A 24,159-nucleotide genomic window follows, 5' to 3' on the forward strand; every position below is an offset into this window, starting at 1 on the left:
GCAAACGGCGAGAAGACTGGGAGCGATCAATCTTCGTACGATTAAAAGAGGGAGGCTACAGGCTGCGGGAAAACATCCTGTTCCATCTGTATGTGAGCACTTCACCCTGTGGAGATGCGCGCCTCAACTCCCCCTATGAGATCACAACTGACTGTAAGAAAAAAATCTTACCTCTCCTCATTCCCTTTTGCGTGGGTTTTTCTTTCTCTATAATCAGCCTTGTCTCTTTATTTGCTTGCAGAAAGTGTTTCATTTGAAAGTACAAAACACTACAGGCTGTGTGGTGTGTGTGTGTGCCTGTGTAACTGGTGCTCAGTCCCATGTGCTGGTGGAAGGTGTGCTGGGAAGATCAGAGCTGGGCAAGGCCATGGGAGACTGCTTTATGTGCCTGAGGCTCAGTGGCTCTGATAAGAAATATACCCCAAATATCCTGCTTTTCCTGCTAGGAAATGCAACCCCAGCAGTAAATAAATGCTTTGGTAAGGGTCCGCATGACCAAAGAGATCTGCATGACCAAAGAGATCCACAGCCATGGGCTGGACCAGAGGATCAGGACTCTAGCGGGGGGGGCATAGACTTTTCTCAGGGTTCAGGCAGTGTGTACAGGTTGAAGGGCTGCATTTACACTAAATCTGAGCTGTCCAGGCTGCAGCGGCTGGAGTCTGAAGTAGAGCAACGATATGGCATATAATATTTGTAGTGTTCATTGAAGGTCAGACTCTCTCCAAATACCACCTGTCCTTGCAGTGAATAATGTTAAGATCCTTCTGGGAAGGATCCTTCCTAGGCCATCCTGCCTGTGTCAAATCAACTGCACTGTCATTGCATGGCAAATGGGCTAGATGGAGTCCACGAGGCCAGCCTTGGAGGCCTTGGGCCCACACCTGCGGCATTTAAGCAGAAACATGGTGTTCCAGGGATTTCTTCTCTAGAGGTGATTCTGCAAGTGAGGTAAACAAATCGGGTCTTGAGCCTCTGTGTGCCACCAGCAGAGCTGCAGAGCTTGTTCATGAAGAGACACCCCATCTCCACCGTCATGACCCACCACCCGTATCTCATCTCCCCCCCAGACTTGCATGTCTGTGTTACTGCCCTGCCATCGCAGAGACGTGTCCTTGTTGGGTTCTCACTGCACCAGCTTTGCCCTTGCCTAGCCACAGCAAATGCCCCCAACAAGGGACAGGGGACTCAAGAGGTCTGGGGCTCGTTATCACATGTGCCTGTCACCCCATGATCCAATGCACGATGCAGAAGGTTGCACTCTTATCTCTGCCCCTAGGTATTGCTTCTCATATATGCATTTCACAGTGCCATAATACCCATGGTGCTGGCTGCTAAATGTACATATAATGAGAAGTAGTCGTTGCCCTACCTTGAATGTGAAGCAGGCAAGACAGTAGAATGCATGGAAGAGGAAGCATAGACACAGGAATGTAAAATTAATCATCCAAGGTCACACCACGACCTAACTTCCTCACAGGCAAATGTGTCAGGCGGTAGGTTCACTCCTGGTTCTTATTTGTACAAGTTATTTATTAATGATTAGGTATTATTCTCCCCAGACTGGAATCTTTTTGTCATGGGTGAAACAGCAGCTTGCTGGGGCAAGAAAGCAGAATGCACCTAATCAGGAAGGAAATATACTTGCTTGTCTGGCATGATTTCTACATTCTACTAGCAGTGTTTATAGAATGGAGAGAAGCAAGTAAGTCTTTAAAAGGCAAACAGCAAATTGTCAAATTCCTGGTAGCAAAATAAGGACACATATTATCTTAAAAACAAAATTAAAAATAAAAAGGTGCCTAAGAATATCAAAACCAAAGAGATTTTTGCCCTCCCACTTTATGTGTGTATTGAAGCATATCTAAAAAGGCTTTGTATTTGGTTAAAGGCACTCATGTTTTCCAGAAGGCAGGCTGCCTGGGGCACCCTTAACCTGACATCTGAAGTGGAAGCACCAAAATCTGTAATTACTTTTAAAATGTGGTCCGTTCTCAAGAACAACCGAAAGCTGTCCCGGGTGGATTGTACATCCATGAATCAGGAAATGGGTGCTTTGGGCAGCTGACAGCCAGCACTATGGATATGAACCCAGCCCTGGAGATAACTCTGCTTGGCTCATGGATTGCTTCAGAAAGCACATAGATCTACCAGGTAATGAAGGAATGCTTCTTTACATAACAGTACATGCAGAAGCTGTGTTTAAAAATATGTAATCAAGCAACACCTGACACATACAGTAAATTTATAGTTAGCCACATAAATCCCTTTCACATTGGTTATTACACCAATTACTGTTCCAGTGCAGAAGCTGGGGTAGATAGGGCTGTGTGGCTAAACCAAGGTTACACAGTGATTCAGTAGAAGGGCTTGAAGGGGCACTACATCTGGTTTGCAATTCAGTCTTTTAACCAGATCCCTCTAGCTTTGTCCTGTGCTCTTAAAATAATTTAGCACTGTGTAAAAAGACGTGTTGCCAAAAGCTGTCCTTCAAAAAGATAAGCATTTCCTTTCAGCTCACATTATCCCAGAGACATCTGGGAAGATAAGTATTTTATAATGTTTATCATTCAGATCTTCTCTTTTCTTTTTTTTCTTCACCAAAGAAATAACCTTTCTTTCATCCAGTAATGACAAGAAACTCCAAGTGAATGCTGTTTCATTTCTTAAACAACAAAGGCGCCTCTCCTAGAGCTAGTGCAAGCCACCAAATGTTACTGATTATTCTCTAAAGATGCATTAACATTTAAAAACAGTGTTTCACCATGTGGTTTCTGGCTTTGTAAAGGAATATGATAAGCCTTTATCAATATATGGAGTAAGCAAAATCCACTTCTCAAATCTTCTTCCAAAAATTTCCTATTATCCACCGTGTCTTCCTAGCACCCTCAGGGAGCCCTCACATTTCCTTCTTATGAGCTTTGTTCTGTTAAGGGAGATAAGCTAGCATGCACTTGAAACCCAGTTTACTTCTTACTGGATAGTGCAGAGTACCAAGTTAGCAGCATGTGTAAAAGTAATGTACCATTAACCGTGGTCCATGTGCAGAGCTGCAATGCAGAGGAGCTCTCCAGGGAGCCGGCACCCATGCCAGGTTCATCAGGAAAGTAAGGGGTTAGGTACAAAAATATAAAATCTCACTTTGGTTTGCAATGGTGGCCTTTTTGGATCGGGGTGAGCTTTGTATTGTTTATACATCCTTAGACAGCTCTAAAAGAGAGTCAAAATCCAGCTGGATCAGGGCTGCTTTGAGCATGGAAGGGTTTTCCAACTCTTTCTTGGTACCTATACGGCAGAAGGTTGGAAAAGCTTATGGGGTGGTTCAAGTGAAGTTGAAGCTTTAGGAGAGGCAGGTACAATCCAAAAGAGTAGAGGAGGAGGCTGAGAGGAGAGGTGGAGGAGCGGGTGACAGCAGCAGATGAGGCCAGCCAGGGTCAGTGGTGTTGCAAAAGTAAGAGGCTGGGAAATACCAGAGGGGTTTCAGGCAGCTGTAAGAGTTCTTATGGGTTTGTCCTGGCTCATTGTCTCCAGCCAGTCTCCTTCCCAAGACTCTGTTAGTCATTTTCCAAGGTTACCCACAAGGTTGTATCACAGCTATATGGTGAAGAGGCAGAATATTCCCAAGTGTCCTCACAACTCTAATTGCTCCTTTACATGCTCATCTTCTGCCCCTTCTTCAGCTCAGTAGGTCAAGGAGCCTGGGACAACATCTCCTTTTCTGGTACCTTCTCCCTTTGTGTAAATCCAAGCAAAATATGCCTGGATTTCTGATTTCTCCTAAGGGCAGTATCACAGCACCAAGTTACCAGGGCTTTCCTGAAGGTTTTAAGAGGGCTGATGTTTCTCCCATGCATGCTCCAGCTCATGAGGTAGAGCCACAGGGGCAGCTAGCCCTGTACTATTTGTTCCGTATTTTACACCTTCTGAATCTAGGGCAAACCATGGAGTAATCAAGCCCTTGCTTTGCTAAAGTGCTTTCCTAGCTAATTTAGGGCTTCTTGACTCATTGGCACTTTTTTTAAGAGTCTCTTGAAAAGCAAAATGAAGTGGTTGAAAAAATGAGTTAATAAATCCTGCACTTCCCCACTCTTACTTCCCTGACAGGATTTTACCTCATTGTCCACCTTTCTTCTAGAGATGCTCTCTTTTTCACTACATGGATTGCCAAAGAGACAAACAGAATCTGCCCCAGGGCTTGTCTCCCTTCTTCTCCCCTGGGCTGCTTTCTGTCTCTTGCTAACATGCTATATTGCCTTGTACCATTGACTCCTTGATAGCCCAGTTCCTGTTTTATCCCACGCTCCCTTTAGGTCTGAAACACACCATTGCATCTGCTCCACATGGGGTCTTCTTCCTGCTTGTCTATTAACCTACAGCTGTGCTGAAGCTCTCATGCACACACATTTGACAGAGCTCTCATCTAAACAGGATCCACTTGCAACCACGTGAGCTGGATCATTGCCTTGGTAGGTGATATGATGGGGAGAAGATGTGCACTGCAGTTTTCAGAGAAGTTGGGGAACTGAATAGTGTCCGGACAGACAAGTTTGCCCTCTCTACTTCAAGTGTGCTTTCACTGTGTGAACCTGTGCTTTCCTTGCTTGTGAATGGCTGCTGGATTTTAGATCTCATTCTCAGAGGAAATGCTCTCTGATAACCCCCAAATCCAGGGCTGTCTCCTAGGGTGGCCCTGCTCAGACTGGAAACTCAGCCTTCTGTATTCAGCTGTGGCTGATCCAGATTGCATCAGTATATGATCTCCAAATCAGAGTCCCTGAAAGTCGTATCCTGAGCAGACTGGCTGGAGAGGGACAAATTCAAACAGAGGTGGTCTAAGGAGCTTGTCCATCTCCAAGAGATGGACACACATGATCTCCTGCAAATGTCATGAGACAGTCAGCTCTAGAGCTCTGCATTCAGTGTCCTTCAGGCAGGTACCAGGATGAAAATACAATGAGGACGCTTATGGAAGCAGCTGGGCTAAAATAGCTCCCAAAAGCATTGGGTTTAGTGAATGTTATTGGATGAGCAAGGGAAGAAATCTCTGCCTTCCTTCTGCCAATCCCATGTTTTGTTTAAATGGACAAATTCTGCTCTTGTGGGTAGGTGATATGGGGGAAAGCATTTCAAGATAGAACCAATGTAAATAACTCAGTGATCTGAAAAGAAATTAGACATCTGTAACTACAAGCAAATGCAGGTCCTAACAAATTGATATACTGCCCCTGTTACAAAAATTGAGGGTAACCATAGGTCACCCCTTAGGTTTGAACACTATTATTTGTTTCCATTGTACAAGTGCTCCCAGGTATCGTATCGCTCTATCACAGCTGCTGGCCCGCTGCAGCTTGGGAAACCATACTGGAAATTCGTAGCTATTCAGTGCATGGAGCAGCTTCCTCCTAGGCTGTAAAGTTGATTTTATGCTGATGAATGGCCCATCTGTGGAACCGGGATGAAGGTGCATTATTTTCCTATTTTTCATGTGGCTGAGCAAAACAATACCTTGGGGGATCTCAGAATAAAATTATCATAGAGACCATGCCCAGAAGTAACACAAAAGAAAAAAAATCATGCAACACTGTAGGCTGCAGCACTGAACACTGCCTCGGGAGAAATAATCCTAGCACTGGATGAATTACTGTGGAGGGCCCAGATTGCTTTGTCATGTAAAGGCTGCTGCAGAAATTGCAGACATAGCATGAAGCTGTTGGATAACTTCAGGTGCTAGGGAACTGATTATTAAAGAGGAGGGAAAATTGTTCTTTTACTTCATTAGGACTGGACTGGGATGGATCCAAAAGGTTTGGGTTCAGGGGGTGAGCAGAGCACCCATTGTCAGCCTCCTCTGAGAAAAAGTCATGTTGAAGCAATGGCCCTTTCCTGCTTTTGCCGCTGACACAGCCCAAGTTTACCAAAGTAAATACAGAGGAAGCACAAAGACTTTTCTAGAGTCAACTAGAAGCTGGTCTGTCCAAAGGAGAGGTTCAATGCCCTGAACAGGCTGCCATACTAAACCTTTTGCCAATCCTTAGGGTCAGCTCTAGCTCCTAAATCTGACAGAGAAACCAGTGACCTCCAGGCTTAGAAGAGTTGTGAAAGCACTCATGGTTTTATTGTTGGTATTATCATGCTAGACCCCAGAATGCACCTCTGAAAGAGGCTTTTGTTTTGCTACATTGGAAGTCCTAAAGCTTTCAGTGCCAATTAATCAACCTGTGAAAGTTTGCTAATGCTTTGTGTTTTATCAGTAACCTCCACCAGTCTGGAGAGTTAGGATTGTAGTGGAGTTTTGCTAAGCTGACTGGTGAATAACCACTTCACTTCATGACAACTTTCAGGTCTCAAAGTACTGACTGGCTGAAAAGAAATCAAAGCTTGTCAGGCAGATGTTTTACATAACATAGTTGTGTGAAATTGGGATTGCACCCTGTACTGCTGGTCAGCAGTGCAATAACAAGGAGTAGAAAAAAAACTGTTTAATTTCTTCCCAGGCCTAGTTCAAGGTGAGCTTTTTCATTCAAGGCCACTTCGACTCAAAGTAAAAAACTTGAACCTGTATCTCCCAAGTCCTGGATCAGAGCTTCCATGAACTCACTATCAGTGGAGCTAGACAGCTCCCTTTCTTCAGCCTCTGTTATAAAACTTTGTCAGAACTGGTAATCATGAGAAAACTCCCTGGCTTTGACCATGCACTGAAAATGTCCCAGTTGTGATATTCTTGACTGTTTTTGCTTATTTAGGTTTTGTTGTTTCAGGGAGGGTTTTAAAGTGGAAAACAAGGTTTTTCAGAAGGATGTGTCAGCACAGTGTGTGTCTATCTGGGAAAAGAGAAAGAATATGCTGGAAACTATGGATTGCTCAAAGCAAGCATTAGCCACAGCTTTGAAAACCTTTCATGTAAAGCAAAATGTGTTTGTTAGGATTCAGGAAAACAGGTTTCCACAGCTATAATCAGATCCTAATTTTAATAGAATGCTTGAATCGCCAAAGGGCATTGCACTGTATTTATTGATTCTGCTTTGTTATGGGTTTTGCTGCTTTGTAAAACACCGCATTTGGACACAATGTTCAGATGTGATAAAAAGGCTACATTAATCAGCAAAAGGCCATGCCTAGAAGCTTCCAGAATAGTGGTAGGAAAATTAACCAAGAAAAACCGGTTTTCCTAGTATTTGTCCAGCCAAGGAACAGCGACGTCTAATGTTCTCGAAGGTCCTCAGGGACAAAGAGACCGCATGATCCTGGACATGGCTTCCCCAGTTCCATCCAACAGCCTGCTAGAGATATGCACCTAATTACAGAATGTATTTTGAGTGGAAAAATCAAACCACAATTGGGAAAAATCTCTGTGAGCAAAAACTACACCCACTTAGATCTAATTTGGTCTCATTTACCCTTCCAATGAGTCAGAGTCACAGGTAAGCCTCATGACCTGAGTTTCGTAAAGCTTGTCAGGCAACTCCAGGTCCCATTAAGATCTTTGTGGGACTTTTGAAAGTCCTTAGACTCCTGAGAGCTTCTTGGAGTCTTATAAAGACAGAAATCTGAAGACAGCTGCTTAAGAGTAACAAACAATTTAATCCTAACCACGGCTCTGCTGGCTAGCTTCTCTATGTAGCCTTGAGCAACTCACCTCACGTTGGTAATTTCTTTTTCCATACGTGTGAAACGGCAATAAAAGGTATCCAGCTGTCACAGATCTGAGGAAGGGTAATTAATGGTCAGAGTAGGATGTTAAAAAGGAAAGCACTATTCTAAGCACTATTCTAACATTATTCAGAATAATTTAGCAACTACAATCCATAGATTTTTAATGCCAACAGGGACCATTTCCTGATGATATAGATTGAATTTCTCCACCCAGAGACTGTAAGAATTTACTCAGCAATTTCCATCTACAGATCCAGAAGCTGAAGTTGAACCAGAGGATGTCTAGTAACACAGCAGAAACCACAGCCTCTCTAGGCTCACACCAGCCACATGGAGGGCAGAATATCTGTCCATATTGTTGACAGACTGCTGTTGTTTCTGTCCCACAAGGCTCATTTTCTGTTTTCATATTTTGCTGACTTCTTTCACAACATTTTTCTTAAATTACTATTGAAGATTTCAATTTCCAAACAACAGCAAAAATCCCAAAGCCACATGAATAACAGCACATTTTGTTGATAAAAGAAAGAGGGTTATGATAATTAACACATTCCCTTTATGTTTGCGTAAACTTTCTGATTAAAACATGGCGAGGGACAGAAGGGGCACCAAATGGGCAATTCCAGTGATGCCGACAATTTTTCACACAAAGCATATTTAAAAGATAAAGCCTAGCTTTAAGAGAAAACATTTTTCATTTAAAAAATAATAAAATAAAGGAAGAAGATACGACCATGCACAGCTTAGGACATCGGTGATCAGCTGGTCCGCACTTGTCTCCATCTGACGCAGCATCCTCTCCTTCACATGCAGCCTCCAGCCACTGTCCTGCCCTGGCTTTGCTCAGCCACTGACCTGGGCAACAGCAACAGCTCCTCATACTGTGAAAGATGAGCTGATCATTGCTGGAGACCAGCTAATGAGCCTCTGTGACTGGACAAGGCTCATGAAGGCTTCAGAAGCAGAAGTCTTCTCTGTCGCTGGAGTTCACAACACCAGCACAGCCCTTTGCCAGGTCTCTAAGACTTTGCTCTGAGGGAGCAGCTGCACTTCCAAAGCAATGGCATTGCACATCTGATTTTAGATGAGAGGAGCAATTAGTAATTAAAAACAATAATTTTGAAGTGTTTGAGTTGTACTTTCCTTGATTGCCACATGCACAGAATCTTAATTCCACTGATAAGTCTTGTGCTTCAACATACTAATGCATTTCTACTCCAGAACAGGCTGGAGTCTGCAGTCTGGGTTTGTAGGTGGCATGAAGAATCTCCCCTGCACCTGACCCAGTACTACTCATTCCTCCTTGCCTGGAACAGTTATTTATAACTCAGAGGAAACGATGCCTGACATTGTTGCCAATAAATTATTTTTAAAAAGAATTTTAACTAGTTACTCACATTTTGACCCCAGGGGTTCTTCAACAGGCAGACATTACAGAAAACCAGTTTGTTATATACTTTGATCTATTTCTCAGGTATTCTTTATCATTATTTTTGTCCCAAGGGATTAAAGCTTGCTGAGAGACCAGGTCTTACTTAGAAGTTTGTCTGATGGCAAAATGGGTTTCATTTGTTAGAGTGCCATTCTCTGCTCTAGCAGTTAGTTTCATGAAAGTGTCCTAGAACATTTCCCTAGGATGAGTTTTCAACACATTTCATATTATTTTACAAAAATAATGAAAAGTCTTTTTAAAAGTGCCTCACCTCTTGAATAGATGAAATTTTGCCCATCAGTGATCATACATGGAGGCATTTTGTAGACTCAAATGAAGACTTTTCATTAAAATACTCAGTGGTGTGTTTTGATATGACAGAGAACCATTCTTACACCCTTCCTACAGTTACTGCCTCTAACACCACAGCTCAAATAAAAAATCATATTTTAATTAATATGTGCATAAAACAAGTAAGGACAAATAATGCAGTCATTTTGTTTTTTCTTTTGAATTCAAACTTCAAGTTTTTCTTATCACTGATTTTTCTTCTGGATTAAATGCCACATATTGATAACCTATGAATAGGCTAATTGCCTTTCCTTTCAAACCTCATGTGTACGTCACTCAAAACTATTGGTAGATGAAAAGTTATGGAAGAAGTAGAAAGACTAAAAAATGTTCTTCGAAGGTTAATGAATGAAGAAGAGAAAGCACAACACACCAAAGGGTAACATCTTTTATCCGGTCAAGATACACCTGATTGCTGTCAAACTCAGGATTTCAGCCAGGAAACATCAGCAAGGAGGCAAAAAGTAAAGAAGTTCAATTTCAAATGTTCATTTCAGTTCCACAAATTGCAGGTGTCCCAGGTTTTGTAACATTCACAGATGCAGTATATATTCAGTATTTATATTCGTATATAGGGCTTAATGATATGATCCAAACCACAGATCTGAACTGAACTATGCCACAACGTGGTAGGCACTACATGGCTCTGGGAGTGAGCAGTTCTCCCCTGGCGCTGCATTCAGATGCAGTAGACATCTTGGCTTATATTTGAGTCATATCTTGACTTTAAAGGATTCATCTCAATGTACTTTTAACCCATGCAAGCCAGGTCCTTGTGTTCCCTCCTGGGAAGGATTCATCCCTGCACTCACTGCAGGTGCGGCTCCATAGGCATTCAGACAAGACCACTGCTTTCACCAGCCTAGCCCTTGATCTGACGAAACCTGCCTTCAGTTTCAGCTTTTCACCTTGTGAGGCGACCTATTCCATTTTCCTGAATCCAAACTTCTGTCAGAATTTCCCTGAAGTTTCTTGCTTTCAGAAGCCGGCCTATTGCATTTTAGCCTCTGCTGGTCACCAAAGTACAGCACAGCAGAGATTTATCTGATCGGCCACCTTACCCAGCAAAGGAGAGATACTCAAAGCATTCAGTGTGCCATGATGCTCACTTCAACACTTCCAGAAATAGTAATACTGTACATTTATTCAACATCTGCTTGAGGAAAGTGCATCTCTAATAACCATCAAAATACAAAGGCAGGCAGATGTTAACAGCTCCTCTTTCCACCCCTTTGTTTTGAACTGCTGTAGGGCAAGCTTTATAAACCATGCTGATGAATGTAAGGCCCAGCACTGAAAAAAATGCAAGATAGGTTGTTTTATTTCTTCCTTCATGAGGAGAGAACAGCCTCCACTGAAGCAGGGAAATAGAAAATGAACCTCTGAGGCAGTCATGCAAAATCTCAGACAGAGCCTTACTCGTATGATTCTGTTTAATCACCGTCCATTTCCTCTTCACCCTTCAACTAAATAATAAATATGGAGCAGCTTTTTTCATTACCATTTGAGCCAAAACTGGTCCTGGAGAAAATATGAAAATAAAGGGTGAGCCTGGAAATCAGTAGGTTTCACTGATTTTAAATACAAGGCACCTATGTAAATTTCTAATCCAATAATTATTAATCCAGCCCCTTTTTATTTTAGGAACTCTCACAAGTAATTTCCACTTCTGAGTGTATCACACATCATAAATCCACTCCAAATGATTTTTAAATTTGTCCTTTCCAATTCCGGTTTGAACTGACATTTTGTTCTGCTTGAAGTGGCATCCTCAGATGCCTTCTCCCCTGCAATTAGTTGAGATTAAGCAGTTGGAGCACCAGCACAGCAAAGATCAGAAATGCTTATAGCCACTGATGCTTTGATCATACTGAGCAGCAGGAGTAGACTGTAGTTTGTGACTCTAAGTTGCATAAATAAATATGTTTCTGAAACTGCTTTAAGATGATCTGTAGCAGGCTGTGCCAGCAAGTGGACTGCATTTTTTACTGCTGGCAAGCAGCTTATGTGCTAGAGTCTGTCTGAAGCTTCAGTGCAAAACACACAGAGCCTCATATTTTTCTCTGTTCATTATTTATGTCTTCTTGTGCTACTTAATGATATGCAAAAAAGGAACTAAGTGTGTTCCAGTTGCGGATCTGGGTTATTTAATTATTGGTAATCTGAAAGTAGTCACAGCTTTGGGTTATTAGTATTTTATATAAATGCTACAGATCATCTTTTGGAGCCTGTGTGCCAGCTATCCCAGCAATGTGAGCAGCCTAACACAGGCAGTACAGCACAGGGTTTTAGTCACACCCTATCTGTTGATTTTAATAGCAGTTGAGCAGTTAAAACCGCTTATCAGTGCTGTGGAAGTGTATCCCAGGGTGAGCATACACCGGCCACAGCTGCCTGAATCCTATCAGTTAATGCCGTCTGCTTGGCTGCACCCGGGGCAGAGCATGCATTACAGGGAGCAAAGTTTGACACAAGGGCCGAGTGAATATGAACATTTGGAACCTGAGACGATCTGTGCACTTGCACACACTTCCTAAGTGCTTTTAAGAACTTCATTATTCAGTTTCTGGCACTTGCTGGCCAGGGCTGAGATACTGTAATAACATCTGGACATGGAGTATTTTGGCCTTTGTACTTCCTTTGCTCCATGGGAAACTGAGGAGATCAAATAGCCAAATGAAAAATCAAATAAGCAGACCCCCCAAACTCAAAGAACTGTTTCAGATCCCTCTCCCCCCTCAAATTTTGGCCTATGCTTTAAATTCCTCAAGAGCTCAGCAGTTGTTAGTAGGGCTGCTGTTTTTCCTTCCCCTGAACTGGCTCCTTATCTCTGTCAGCACATTGTGGGTTGCTTTGCCCCTCACTAGGTAATATTTACCTAGGGAAATCAAAGTCATATAAATGATGGGTTGCTCTTCTTTTCATGCAGGCCCTAAAATTCTCTAACAGTTACCTATCCCTTTGCATGTATGCAAAATGTAAGCGTATCAACACGGTGAACTGCCTGAAAAGGAGAGTAATCTGGGAGACCAATGCACCTTCAGCGGAAGGTCAGAGTGGGAGCTGAGAAAGTAAGAGGAATGGAGCCAGAGATGGGAAATGGGGAGAGAAAGGTGTAGCAAGGGAAAATATTTTTCTAAAAAAAGAGATGGAGAAAGAAACATTAAAAATTCATTGTGTCCTGGGGGATTTCCAGCAGGTGGACTCCTGTGCTAGATCTTTATTGAAAGGATAGCATCTGTTTTTCATAAATAGCTTCTGAGCAGTACCTTTAAATGAATTTGCAGAAGGATGCATCATTATCTTCTTTATACCTGTGGGAAAGCTGAGGAAAAGAGAACTGATTTGCTTCAAGTCACACTTTCTACCAGCTAAAGCAGCAATAGTCTCTTGAGTCACTCTTCACTGCTTCCCTGGCAGAGGTCTAGCTCTGCCATGCCATCAGTTCTCAGTGCATGCAGACTAAGGCACAGTGGTTTTGCTATACATTTCTCGCTGTTGCTCCGCTAGATGTGTTTGCTAAGCAGAAGTGATCACTTTCTCCCTTTGTTGTCCAAATTTCATGGTACCTTCCCCACAACTCTGTGGTTTAATAATAAAAAATGCTTCTCAACCCTGCTTGAAGTTTAAAAAAATTAGTTTCCCCACTGGGTCCCAAGAAAAATATGGACCAATTCCCAGACAGCTAATCCTATCCAAAGATCATCCTCTGAACAATACTGCAGGAGGCATACCAGACAAGGGGGATATACAAACGAACAGCACGTGGCCATGAAAATGGCTTCTTGATAGTCTTGGCAAAGCCCAGCAATTTGAGGGAAGAGGGATCTGAGATGCTTTTGAGACTTTGGCATTTCTTCTTACTGATTTTTTTATTTCTCCATTGGCTTTTCTCAGTTTCCCTCAGAACTGAAGTTTGGGAAACCACGCTACTTTAAACCTGGTGGTTACTGCAGTGTCTGCTTGTGAGGTGCTCTGTGACAACTGAGCACAAGGAGCCCTCGACACAGGTGCTGATGGGGATGGCAGTGCAATAACTGCTCTTCCTCAAACTCAGATCCTGTGGGAGCACAAACCCCACAGTATTTCAAGGCTCTGTCCAACCTGGCCCTGTACACTGCCAGGGATGGAACATTCACAACTTTTTTGGGCAATCCATTCCAGTGCCTCACCACCCTCACAGTAAGGAACTTCCTCCTTATATCCAATCTAAACTGTCCCTGTTTAAGTTTTAACCCATTACCACTTGTCCTATCGCCACAGTCCCTGATGAAGAGTCCCTCTCCGGCATTCTTCTACAGGGCCTTGAGCAACCTGCTCTAGCAGAAATTGTCCCATGACAGGGGATTGGAGCTAGATGATCTTAAGGTTCTTTCCAACCCAAATTATTCTATGATTCCATGATTTGCAAACATTTTGGATATGATGGAGCCTGGGTTTGGGTGAGAATCAGTTTTGGCTGTGGCCAACCAATCCAACTGATACCTGGTCCAGCCCACAGTTGGCACACACATCACCATCTTAAATCTTTAAAAAGCAGGAAGGAAGTGAAGGCTGGTGGGGGCTCAGCCGCCTGTCTGCTGGCAGGTCACAGCTGTCTGCTGTTTTACATGTATTCACTGCTTCTGCTAATCCCAAAGGGCTGAAGCAATTTATTTTTCCATTCCCATTTTGTAAACCATCCATCGGCAGCAGCCAGAGTGCATCGATTGCTTCCACCAGAGCTTGCAGCACAGACAACAGTCACAGAAAGCAAGGATGGTAAAGAGATGACAGGGAGAGAGCAGGTGGCTGAGAAGTATGCACAGAGCGAGCTGCTCATGGCCAGAGGTTCAAACAGCTTCACAACCTGTAACACCCCAGTGTTGCTTAGTGCCAGAAGCAGGCAGTCTCATAGGCTGTTGAGGGCTGAGGAGCATCACCTTCACAAGGTAAACCTTCTGGTCCAGCTGAGGAGCAGGCCATGGAAAAAAACAGTTGGACAGCTGGTAATATGGGCAAGAGGATTTCCTTGCTCTGCCTTGCTGTTATTTTATAACCAAAATACCCAGGGGTAAAGTAGCAGTATAAACAGGGTAAGAGTTCATTATCATTTTGATAATGAACTTCAGTTTTTCTCTTTTCATAAGAATGAAGGTGAAGTATGTTATTACCTTCTAAACCTATTGCATGTCTGCAGGACTCTGTTCAGTTCATTGTGGCACAGCACAAGTTCGTTAGCTGCTTGCCCTGCACCATCCTAAAGGCACCTGCCTAGCACTCAAGTAGATAATATCACTGAAGAGATGGATGGCAATTGCATAAAAGATATCAGTACAACACAAAGCAGGAGGGTATCTTACTTTAGGGAGACTATAGAGGGAATTTAAGCAAGCAATAAATAACTAGCGAGTTTTGATTTGATTTGATCCAGAGTATAAAACCTGAGTTTTTAAGAATTTTCAATAAATTTTTGTGATAACAAATCAAAAAGTTCTGAAATTATTCAGAAAATGCCACTGAATATTACACTAAATTATTGGACTGGGCTGCATCAAGCAGGTGAGTCTTGATGGCACTCATTGAACCAAGGTTTTCCAAATAGCCTCCTGACACAAGTCAATCCTACAAGCACAGGTTAAAACCAAGATATTGTACTGCTTCTCTGAAAAACAGAGCACTTACTTATGTTCTTTTTAAATATATGAGGGAATGGGAATGGGAACATGAGCTCAGCATGTGCTGTGTGAAAGTTTTGATTGATGTGAAAAAGACAACCAATCTAGGGAGCACACACTTTTCTCCATTGGGCTGCTTTCTTGGGCTGTATTCTCATCTAATTTTGCATCCAATTTAAAGGACCTCCACAGGTGGTTCTGCAAATAGGAGCTATGGCATCAACACAGCCTCTCAGGTTCTTTCTAAAATCATTTAATTATTGCCATTCTTGTGTTTATTTTACCCAGTGAACAGCAGCAAGCACATAGTGAGGAAATACCGCGGGCATCTCCGAACAAAGATTGAATCTGGAGAAGGAACCATACCCGTCCGGTGCCATAATGCTGCTCAGACGTGGGACGGCGTGTTGCTGGGAGAGCAGCTCATCACCATGTCCTGTACAGACAAAATTGCCAGGTATATACATGGCAAAACTCTTTGCATGTAGAAATGAAGTTCGATACCACAGAGGACTATGGTGGGGAATAACTAGCAGTTGCTGATAAACCCTGCGGAAACAAAGACCTCCTTTATATGCAAAAGCAGACCATATAAATAGGATGGAATGTAAATAGGACATTTTCCCAAATTCTCCACGAATCGTTAGTTGCTTTTTACAGTGTGAAGAAAATATAAACTCTTTGCCGCATTTTTGCCAATAGAATTTCAGTGTTCAAATAAAATACATCCACTCTCCTCTGATTGGTTTATCTACCCCAAAACTTGCAAACCAACTATCATGCAGATAAACTTAGTTCATCCTCACCCTATTGGATAAAGTACCCTAAAGGCTGCTAGGAATATTTCTACTATTTGAGATGTCATTGCAGAACTTACATGTCACACGGTGGCTGCTTTGTCCTGTAAATACAACATGTGTTTATGCAGAATAATTGCCATATAATAAATATTTCATAATTATTCCATGGTGGCACATAAAAAGTAAACACATCCACCATGCTCAATTTAGGGCATTAACTAATAGGAAACAATGGCTACCACAAACTGAAAATAAAGTGTGTGCATTTTTATGCATACTTATTATACTACTGGCATATATACATGCATGTATACTTATGCTCATAATTATGTATATACTATGTGTGTTAGCTATAGATGCAGCTCTACATCTAGAATACATTGCATTATAGTTATAAAAATGTAAATGTTATCATCAGGTTCTCTGCTGGAATATCATGCCTTAGAATTCAGTTAAATTACATCAGCTAAGAATTTGGCCCAGTTATTAAAGGCCAATATAAACAAAAACTTTCAAAAAAGCATAAAGCTTTTGTTTAATGCAAATGCATAAATGTTGCTGTTAGCCTGATCCGGATGACCTACTGATGTTAAATTAGTCTGTAGGCTTAGCAAAGCCTGCCATTTTGGCAGAAAAATGTATGACTGAACCAGCAAATGGAAATACTAACAGACTCACAAAATCCACCCTCTGCTAAGTATAATCATCACAACTGTTGTGTTTGCATGAAGGATAAAGAGCAACTTCTGCTATAATATTTTCATTTATTTATATGAGATAACAGAAAACCCTGTTTTCAGTGGATCTCCTGCACTGCTTTTAGATGCAGTTGGGTTTTCCATGTTCCAATTCATATGGACTCAAAATATTAAACAAATTTAAGTTTGAGCATGGAAATATTGCACTCTCTCTGGTTTTAAATGTCATTAGCCTGTGCATTAAATATCAGCTTTGCAAACAGTACTGCATTTGCTATTGATGGGGATGTTGACTGTAATGCAGTCTGAGAAGTTGGGTTTTCTCCAGGCACATCTGCTAAGCATTTTCAGTGAATCCTTTCCTTGTTGCCACATATCTAAACAGCGTTGAAGCCTGTGAAGAAAAAGAGAATTTACCACAAAGTTTTTCCAGGATAAAAAACAAACTTTCAGCTTTCATCTTCGATGTTATTATTGCAATATTGTATCAATTGCTGCAGTTTTTATTATTTATTTGCACAGTAGCTCAAATAGGCATGGAATTTTCTGGGACCAAAAATAAAAACCCCTCAGTAATCATTATTCCTTGCCTTGAACAGCAAATTTTACTCTCACCAGTATGGTACAGTCAAAAAAGAGCTGAGAAAAAGAGTGGGAAAAGCAACATTTGTAGGAGTGGCGGTGGGTTTTGGACATTTCCAAGCACTGTGGACTTCTTGGTCAGGTTAAGAGCTCTGGTACAGGGGAAATGGGTAGGACAACTGCTGAATTAGCAGATGAAAAGACCAGGAAAAGTTGGAGATTCAGAAACCAATAACTACAAGGAAGAGGAAATGGTCATTCTTAACAAAGGGTGGAGATCAGAAATGATCATAGAAAAAAGGTAATTTGTGGATCTGGTGTGGGCAGCACCAGTAACTACAAGTGACAAAAACCAGACAAGAGGGGCCCAAACAGGGATTTACAGGACAAAAATTCAATGTTAATAAAGTAGAGAGCACTGAGTTGAATGTGAAAAAAATATCCTTTCACAAGGGAAACCAAGAAAGTAAAATTGCATCCAGAGAGTGCTGGGGCATCACCATGGCACGTTTAAGAGTCTGAAAGCTTCTGCAGAGAGCGCCCAAGGCTATATAGAGATGTTCACAACCCCAGCTGCACTTGAAGGTCATGCCTCTCCCTTCCTTTCTCTTTCACGGTCACATTGTGAGACCTGGTTCTGCAATTTTACTTCCACTAGGCTCCTAATTACATATATATTTGTGGCATAGCTTCAGTCAGGTTCAGAAGTTCTAGTTTGGGAGTCACTGCGCTAGTGAAAACAAAGCACCCACAATGCAGGAAATGTTTAAAAACATCTCTTGCATGGCAGAAAATAAACAGGGCTGGCCACCAGTGACAGCATTGATGGAGATTTCTAGCTCCTGTACATTTTATGTAGTGTTTGGCAAAGAGTGGCGAGAGGAGATTTGGATACGGCATCTCAATAAGCATCGTCCAGAATTTCAATTTACCACATTAAATACTACCTGTGCTCAACTTTTATCCTCATTATCCTCACCTATAAGGGGGAGAAATCAAAGGTTTCTTCACCTGACCGTTTTTTCAGCACATAGAAAGATGTTTTCCACTTTCTTCACCTCTGATCATAGAAAGTACAGGCAGGAAACGAGTTCAGTGGACAAGGAAATTGCTGTGTGAGAGTCCTTTCCCCACTCCTGCCCCTCTGAAGAGCTCAGTAGGTGGTTTTGTGCCACACTTCAGACTCCAAATATTTGCTCTACCACATAGACAGCTGACTTTTCAAATGCCTGCAGGATGCAGCAGTCTGGCTGCACAGTATCTGTACTTGTCTTGCAATAAAAAAAAAAAAAAAAACTCAGAACCTGAAATTCATGTTTATATAAGCAAGATATAACAAAAATCTGGCTTGTATGCTTTGGATTTTATTGCTTGTAAAAGCCCCTCAGGAGCACTGGGCTATTAGAGAATGTTTCCTCTTGAGAGCCTAGCCAGTAGCTGCTAAAATATACATCATTTTGCGTTATTTGCAAAGGACATTGCTATCCGAATATCAAAGAACCAAGAATGGAGAGAATTACTCAGAGAAGTTAATAATATTCTATAAATCATGTATCTAACAATTTATGCTCTTTCTTGCTCACAGGATAGCCATAAGCAGAGAGTGGTTTAATCAGATTTATTTGTTATTCAAAGGCATTTAGCAATTTTTATTGCTATCACCACAAGTCTGAGAGAATTTGATGTTTGGTATGCATTATTTGGGCTCTGTGGCTTTGTTGAGATTGCAGGATAAACAGCCTGGTATCATACCTATTCCCTTACTGAATTAAAGCACAAACACTTCTGGCATGAATACTCATGTTATTTGGCTCAGGCAGAGAATTACAAGGTGAAATTCTGTGACTGCATTATAAAGGAGGTCAGACTAGATCTTAGTGGTTCCTTCTGGCTTTAAAAGCCCATGCATTTATATGTGCAAATTTAAAGTTTTGGCTCTGTGTATCCCCAAATAACCCACCCTAAGAGAGTGTAAGCTTTTACACTCACAGCTTCTACGAGTCTCACAGTGCAGCTGAAGTGAGTTCAGCCTCTCAGTGTCACAGATTTTAGGATTAAACCATATTCTTTTGACCCGTAGTTCGTTAATTACCCTAACAACACATAAGATTTCAACCTTCATTTTCCTCTGTAATGTACAAAGTATACACTTGTGAAAAAGCAGCAATATCATGAGCAAAAACATGTTAAAAATGATCAGCTGTCTGAGGAAAAAATCTGTGTCATTTAACATTTTCTTGATGCAAATCACAACCTGTGTTAAGACCTTTATGTCAACAGAGACATTATAGCCCTAAGAGAATTTAGGCTTTTTTGTTAGCAGCAAATCCATTCATACACTGGACCAAATTAAACTTCTTTTCATCTCTCTCATACTAAGGCAGGAGCAGCTCATACCTTTACTTATTAGGTCAGTGCAAGGTTACTGCTGCTGGTGGCGGAAGTCTCAGCAGTTGCTGGCATAGAATAGTAGAATCATAGAATAGTTAGGGTTGGAAAGGACCTTAAGATCATCTAGTTCCAAACCTCCTGCCATGGGCAGGGACACACATTTGGCTAAAAACCAAGGATATCTCTAGAGTTCAGCTCCTTTGTGAGGATTTAAATCCAATAACCAAACATTAGGCAGGTTAGGCACTAAATTCTGTCTTGGACCATCAGCACTGTTCAGACTAGTGAGGACTAGAGGTGCTAAGGTCCCCACCAGCTGCAGGGGTGCCCTGTAGCCTCAGGGACACCAGCTCTCTGTTTATGTCTCCAGGGGCACAAAGCCAGCCCAGTGCTCTCTTCTTCCCTGCACAACACTGCTTGGCTTCCCACTGCACACAAAGTGTGTACGTGTGTGCTAGATTTGCAGGTGATAGTTTGTACATTCAAAAGCATACATATATAAAATAAGAATTTCCAAATGTCTCTACTTCTTATTCCTACAGCAGAATTTGAAAGACTGGACAAAACATGAAAGAACTATGCACTTCTCTTACTCAAGTCCATCTCTCTTGATAGACTTGTAGGGGAAATTCAGAGTCTGCCACAGGGTACAGAAACTGCCTTTCTCTCTGTACGCTTTTCCCTCTGACTCATGTGAACACTGAGCTTCATGCCAGTCTCCTTCCACTATGGCTCACCCCTAGGCCCACCATGCCCATGCTTTAACAACACATACCACCTCCCTTCTATACAATGTTTCCTGTTCTGTGCTCTAAGCTCACCAGGTTTATATATCTCATCACCAGCACCTGGATTCCTTCTTCTTCAATGCAGAGAAACTAGGGAAATTATTTCTCCCAGAATCAACCAACCCAAATGGTCCCATTAGAGACAGAGTTCTGCAGTGCACTGCTCTTCCCCAAGACTCTCTTCCTCGATAGATCTTAGCAAGGGGACAGGAGATCTTACGCTGTGGCCAGAGCAGAGCATGTTCTGACAGGATAACTAGCTAATGTATTTACTTCAGAGAGATGCCAGCCTTCTGTGCATCAAACTTGCGTCTACACAGACTAATAGTGGATAGACTTACTTGTAAATGCATCAGCTGTGGCACTTGTCCTCTTTCAGAAGTCTGCTTGCTGGGGACAGGCTTGAGGAACGTACTTTGCAGGGTGCAGGATCTGGAGGGAGCAATGTTCACAAACACTGTCTTTATTCAGCAAATAAAAGCCAGAATTCACTGTTTATTTTGTGAGCTCTGGCCTTAAAGTTGTTTTCTTACTACTGCTTCTCAAAAGGTCACCTTTGAAAGACTGTGTATTTTCTTGCCACCAGGTTAATGGTCATCTACTTCCTCATACCTCAGTAAAACAGTGACATTAAGCCCAGAGGTTAAATAAGACCTTGAACATCTAAATTATACCTCACCTGTAAAATGACACAAACAGTAACAAAGGACCTCCAAACTTTGCATTACAGCATTGACAGTCTATTCATGTCCCATGGCTAAGGTTTGTGATTATTTGGGCCCACAAGCTAGAGGATGGTAAGGAATCTTTATTGAGAAAATGTTCAAAGTACTGTAAGGTAACGTAGTCTTAAGGCACTGTTTCAGGATTTAGCAGTGGGTGTCTGAAGTAGCATTTTACCAGATGAGTTAAGCACACTAAGCTGTATTTAAATGTAGCATATAAAAATGCAAGACTAAAAGTCAGTGTTAGAAATTGGCATTCTTAGATCTATTTTAGTGTTAGCCTGTCGACCAGAGCCATTGTTATCAGAAGACTGAGCTTGACAAGGTAACTCTTAAGAAAAGCTACTTCAAAGGCTGCATATTAATGTAAATGAAAATCAATTAACACAGCTAGATCTTCAATTAGAGATGATTTGTGCACAAGATTTGTAATTCTCTCTCTTAACCCCTTTCTGTGTGACTGAGATTTCAATTTCAGTCTTTCACCACAAAGTATGTTCCAGAAAACATATATAAACCACCTACTGTTAAAATACAGATCAAAAACTAATGCACTAGTTCCAGTTTCCAAACCAATAATAGCTAAATGGTCGTATAAATAGGAACACCACAGGTGTTCTGCTGAGCACAGGCCAGCCTGAATAACAATTTATACTGTGTAAAGCATAGCTGGAAATATTGGTAATAGAAACTGTGGTACAGGAGGTTAACAACATGCCAAGCAGGTAAGACTTAAAGCTGTTAATAATGACCAAAAAAAGGAGGATTCTTGTGTAAGAAGCCTTAACAAGATAAGCTTTGAAATTCATCAGCAGTGCTTTTTAATGGGCAAGATTTCCAAAGGTCCAGAGGAGACACTTCAGTCTCACCAAGCTTCAACAGCAGGTGGACTCACTTCCGTGAGATGTTTTGAAGCACTGCACAGACCTCTCCACATCTCAGTTTCAAAGTGGCATGAGGGCAGGAGTGTGCCAGCGTTCAGCTTTGGGTAATGCTATGTACAAACCGATGCTGGCAATACTCAGCAGAGTCTCCAGGTGTCAAACTACAGCTCAGCAATGGGTGAGGAGCCACATGCTGACCTGAGCAAGGCTGCAGCCCTTTGCACCCCCACGGGTTTGCCCCCAAGCCCCTTCCTCAGTATTTTTATCATCCATATTTTGGTTGGTCCTGGCAAGGGGCTGCATCCAGCTCACTTGGTGGGAGGACGCTACAGCATGCAGGTGTGGGGCTGTGATGTGGTTATGACTTGGAGACACACCTCCCCGCACACCTCACTGATGTCCTTGGGCTGCCAGCAGTGTGGGAGCTGCGAGGCCTTGCCCCCAGCCCACTCCATGTGCAGGGCTGGGGGAGCACAGCGTCTAATTAAAGAAAGGCTGCCTGCTCTGGGATGTCTCCCGGATCATAGCTGGCATTTCTGTGATTGACAAACAGGCAAAAATATATTTATTCAGGGATTATCTATATTGAAAACGGGATGCGGGATTTTGTCTTTGTAAACAGTGCAGTAATATCTGCTGTTTGAACAAAAGGAAGGGTATACTTTCCATCCATTTAAAGCACAAAAAGCTCCCATGTTTAAGTGGAAAGGGGAGACATTTGGTTTTATTGATCCTGCTTGCTGAAGATTTGGGGTTTTTTAAATACGATCTGTGACTAAGGGAGCAGTGGTTTGATTTTCACTTTATTGGAAGGGTTATTATGAAGCGTACAGCATATAAGTTATTAGAGAGACATGTGCCTTTGAAAACAGCCCTTAAAATCTTGCACAATTAGGAAAATTCAGAACAATCCAGAGTATTTCCTCATAGCAAGAAAAGTCACTTTGATATATGGAGGACCCAAAATGTAACACTGCATTGCTCTGAATAATAATTTTATTTTGAGAAGCCACATTTGAAGAGAGCACTTTGTTACGGATGGGAACACAGCTATTTTCATAGACCTAAATGAGGGTACAGAGAAATAGCCCCTTCAAAAATGAACACCCTTATTGATAGTTTCATTGTTGTTCAGACAGATCTTTCCCTATCATCTACCTACAAATAATCCCATAGATGTTCAGATATCAAAGGATCGAGTCAGTACATTAGCTATGTGTGTTGGTCAAGGGATGTACAAAACACAGGATAATAGATCTTCCCCCAGATATTTGTCAGTTAAATCTACTGTTTATGCAAAATACCGAACTGGCTGCCCTCCAAGGTAGGTCTTTTTATCCACAGAACAGAAGCACAATGCGTACTGAAAATTTCCCCCATCATTAATGTGCTTTTACTGTGCTCTGAAGAACAGCAGCAGTGCAAGGGTCTAACTTTGACCAGCTCAGCACAGGACCCCTTTTTCCTAGGATTTGTGCTGAGCTAATGGGACTCATGTGTGCTTGGGGATATTTTCCAGAAAGAAACAATTGGCCAAACACTTTACCAAACCTGGGTTAGACTTGAAGCAAAGCTCCATCTCTGCTTTTTCATCCATCTTCTCTGAAAGGAGGCTGCTAAAACAGTGTTGTGTTGCATGGGAAGCAGCTGGTGTACAGGCCACATTGTCATCATCTCATCTCATTTCCCTGCCACCATCATGGTGGACACCAGCCTTGGCACTGTTCAAGAAGATCCAGCAGGCAATCCCCACCAAATACTGCCTTCTCGGTCTCAGCACCTTTTCTGATTTCTCTGTCCTTCCTACTGTAGGATGCTGTCTGGTTCTGGGACAGTCTCTTTTTACACCACTTTCTATCCATCAAGCATGGCTTGCTCTCTTGGCCTGTATTCTTTGTTGTTTCTTCCATTTTTTTGTCCAGCCCCTCTGTCTCATTTGTCTTGCAACTACTTATATTTAGGAGTCAAAACCCACCATGGCTGATACAGGAGTTTCCTTGCCCCCTGCACTGGCCTGGGTCTTCCTTTGGGATGGGAAAACAGGGTTGTCTTGAGGAGCAACTATTGCATCTAGAAGCCATGGACTCTAGTTCTTCTTCTGAAAAACACAGAAACTTCAGCAAGTCATACTGCCTCTCTGCCTTGATTCCGCAGCGTGTATAAAAATGGGGCTTTACCTCGCAGCAGCATTGTGAGAA

The 24,159-nt window shown here is 42.1% G+C and overlaps 1 protein-coding gene across 1 annotated transcript in view; it reads left to right on the forward strand.

Moving 5' to 3' along the window:
- Nucleotides 1–24,159, forward strand: part of ADARB2 (adenosine deaminase RNA specific B2 (inactive)) — a gene marked incomplete at its 3' end in the record, with an annotated part of 310,942 nt that overhangs the window by 274,532 nt on the left and 12,251 nt on the right. The window contains exons 6-7 of the mRNA XM_080609828.1: nt 2–153; nt 15,382–15,550. Coding sequence (XP_080465954.1) covers nt 2–153; nt 15,382–15,550 — 321 coding nt within the window. The remainder of the gene's footprint in view (nt 1; nt 154–15,381; nt 15,551–24,159) is intronic.

Source organism: Psittacula echo, assembly GCF_963264785.1.
Source record: "Psittacula echo genome assembly, chromosome: 2".
Classification (NCBI taxonomy): Eukaryota; Metazoa; Chordata; class Aves; order Psittaciformes; family Psittacidae; genus Psittacula; species Psittacula echo.